This window comes from Pteropus alecto, unplaced genomic scaffold (genome assembly GCF_000325575.1).
Source record: "Pteropus alecto unplaced genomic scaffold, ASM32557v1 scaffold50, whole genome shotgun sequence".
Lineage (NCBI taxonomy): Eukaryota > Metazoa > Chordata > Mammalia > Chiroptera > Pteropodidae > Pteropus > Pteropus alecto.
Genome location: NW_006431918.1, coordinates 14,583,062 through 14,586,436, shown reverse-complemented (window position 1 = coordinate 14,586,436; position 3,375 = coordinate 14,583,062). Strand labels below are relative to the sequence as shown.

Genomic DNA, 3,375 nt, shown 5'->3' with positions numbered 1-3,375 from the left:
TTCGGCTGGCCTGAGGCTGAGAAGACTTCAGACACCGCACAGTTAATATTGAGTTCCCTGTAGCTCCTTGTAAATCTAGCTCCCCCCCACCCCCCACTAGCTTTAAATCCTTGGTGGTGGTTGAGATTTCTTACTTGAGTTTACCTAAGTTCCTTGTTACCTAATCATGGACTTTTTCCCAAGGCCCTTTGCTCTCTCCCCAGGCCTGCTCAGATGAGAATCCCACTCATCTCCTTCGAGACTACAAGCGAAAATTTCCTCTTTTCCTCTTTTCTTTTTTCCTTTTCTAGATGAAAGCCCTATATTTCGAATTAAAGACTCTAATGCCTAGGATCCTCCACCAAACATGCTCCCCAAACAAAAACTGAAGCCCCCACCAAATGGCAGCTGGTTGATTTCAGAAAAACAATGACACCTTTCCACCTTCCGAGGGAACTGCCAGGCCTTTCTCTCACCCAGACCCTCCTTCAACGGACGCTCATTCGGGTGTTCTGGGGGCTGGGGGAGAGCCCAGGCGCTTTGGCAGAATTTTCACCAAGGAACCTTCTCTTTAAGGGACTCCTTGACCTCACGATGATTGGTCGGAACCACTGACTCTTTCAAATAAAATTAGAGGCAATCTTGATAATTTAGTTTACTTCTGAATATTTTAAATATTATGAAAACAAATATAACAGTTTTGTTTTCAAAACTCTTGAGGTATCAACTATTAAAAGATTGGGGTTTTTGTAAAAAAACACACAGTGGTTTATTGAATACTTACAACGTTTACACCTTCAATATTAATTAAATTCCACTTAGTTTTAGAGGACGGAAGTGCACAAAACAAGTAGCTGTTGGAAACATCTTCGGGTAGGAAACAACCACAGATGAAAGGACAGCACTAGATACCGACCCCAACAGAAATGTGAGCGGCCCCGTTTTCTGCTTTGAAATAAAACTTTATAATCCCCAGGAATATTTATATCCAAAGGCCAAGTATTAAAGATACACTTCACATACACACTAATGTCCGCTGTCTTTATCTGGAAGGGGTTGAGGAGAGGGCCACGCTGGTGTCTACACAGTCAGGAGGGAACATTCACACACAGAGAATCTACGAGACAACGGGATCCCTTACCACGCAGGAGTGTCCTCTTCATATTAAAATATGGAATGCTTTTCTTCAAATATCCACTTTTTTTTTGGAGGGGGAGGTGGGGAGCGGATGCCTCAAAGCGGGGCAAAGAGAGGGGAGGCAAATTGCACATAAATAAACCGGATGATTCCAAATGCAAGTAGTCCTTGGAGAGGAGCGCGGGAGAGCTTGCCCGGAGTCCTGGGTCTGCGTCTCGCTCCTGGGCCCCAGCTCATTCACGCTCTCCTCCTCCTCCTCCTCCTCACTGCTTGAGCTCCAGGGCCCAGACGTGCTGTGGCCAGCCCGTCCGGCCTTTGGTTTTCTTGTCGTTGCTGCTCACTGTGCTTTTCAAGATTTCGTTCTGGGCAGAGGGGGAGCGAGGGGGAGAAAAGTGGAAAGAGAAATTCAGAGAGGAGACCTGGTTCCACGCCACCCACTGCGCTCCCCGGGTCCGAGGAGACAGTGGGACAGGGACGAAGAGATGGGAGGTAGGTGGTTTCAAGTCCTAGCCCCTGCAGAAAAAAAAGCTACAAAGGTTGGTGCTGCCCTAGCTACCGCCCAGGCCTCCACGGATCTGCAACGCTCAACTACCGGATGGGCAAATTTATAAACAACCACCCGTTTTCAAGTCGTTTATGGAGGAGCTGGGGGCCTTTTCTCTGACTCCAGATGTAGGGGTGCAAGCGGGGGTCGGCGCCAAATCTGGTTTCCCTGTTTTCAATCGCAATCCCAGATCCGAGCTCATCGGGAAGATGGGGAGAAGTTCCCTCCTCCCTGGCTTGGGCCTGTTGGCCGGCGGTTCTCTCCTCCGAGGCCTCTGAAATCCCTGGTTATTCTGGAGGTCACTCGACTATGCAGCGACTAAAGTGCTACAGGCCCCAAAGAAGAAAAACTGGACAAACGGTATTATTTTCCAGGCCCTTCTTGGCAAGAACCCTGCTCTGAACACTACCACCCTAAGGGCACTTGGTAGGAACTTGAGAAGACTGATTTTCAGTTATAATTTCATGTTAACAATGACCATGATCACAGTAATATTTACCATTTGTCTTAAAATGTTCAGGTCAACACAAATAAAACGAGAAATACCCATGAAATATACTCCTCTGGTAAGTTACATTTTAACCTTATCGGCAAAGAGAAATTGGAGCTGCGTTTTTAAGTTAAAAAAAAAAAAGTGCTTATTTTATGTTTACCTTTAGGTCTTCCGGGCACAGTAAGAACCACCATAAAACTCTTGGAACCAGTGGCAGCCACCTTCTCAGGAGGTGGAAATGGGAGTCAGTAGTGAAATAATTGGAATTGAGCGTTCGGGAGTGAATTATTTTAGAAATATCTGAAAGCAATATCAGACTGAAGGCCAAAGGAAGGCTCTAAAGGACACGGAATGAGGGGTCCGGGCCAGTGTGATTTGGAAGATCAATCGCGACCCTGAGTCCGCCAGGCCCGCCCTAAGTGCCTGGGAGAGCAGCGATAACGCCGAGGGAAGTTCAGCAGCCCGAAGCATCCCTCTTAACCTCCTCCTCCTGCTGACACCCTCCCCAGCGCCTTTGCCTCTTCGGGAAACCATCCCTATCACAACCTGGTGCAAACAACCTGGGCTCAGGACCCAGCCAAAGAACGCGGAATGCCACTGCTCAACCCACTTGGAAAGAGACGGGGGAGCACTCGAACCCCGCACCCCCACCGTCCGCTGCCCCCTGGTACTAACCAGCTCCTTCTTCCTCTTCTCTTCTTTCACATCTGTCTTCTTGATCTCCGCCTTGAAGGCCTCTGCCTCGCCGTTCTGGTCGTCCTTGGCCAGAAGGTCCATGAGGTAGGCGATGTAGCTGGTGGCCAGGCGCAGCGTCTTGATCTTGGAGAGTTTAGTGTCGGCGGGCACGTTGGGGATGCACTCTCGCAGTTCGGCAAAGGCGCTGTTGATGCTCTGAGTCCTGCGCCGCTCCTTGCGGTTGGCGGTGCCCCGGCGCTTCACCGGGCGCGGCCCCCCCAGGCCCGGGGGCCCGGCGCCGGGCGGCACCCCCCCGTAATGGGAGTGGTCCAGGCCGGCTGTGCCGCTGGCGTACTCGGGGCTGTAGGACAAGGCCATGCTGTAGTCTGGGGGCGACATCTCGGGGTGGCCGATGAGCCAGCCATGGAAGTAGGGGTTCTCTTCGTGGCTGCAGCGGCTGGCGGCGGCGGCGGCGGCGGCGGCGGCAGCGGCGGCGAACGGATAGCCCTCATGGTGCACCACGGGGTGGTGGGGGAAGCCCCCCACC

General features: G+C 51.4%; 1 protein-coding gene across 1 annotated transcript; it reads right to left on the bottom strand.

The window, feature by feature from the left end:
• Window positions 1-1,360: 1,360 nt before the first annotated feature.
• Window positions 1,361-3,368, bottom strand: HAND2 (heart and neural crest derivatives expressed 2; the record flags this gene model as incomplete). The annotated part of the gene is made up of 2 exons (XM_006906357.2): window positions 1,361-1,478; window positions 2,829-3,368. Coding segments are annotated over 2 exons (639 nt in total), but the record flags the coding sequence as incomplete, so codon positions are not given.
• Window positions 3,369-3,375: the final 7 nt, after the last annotated feature.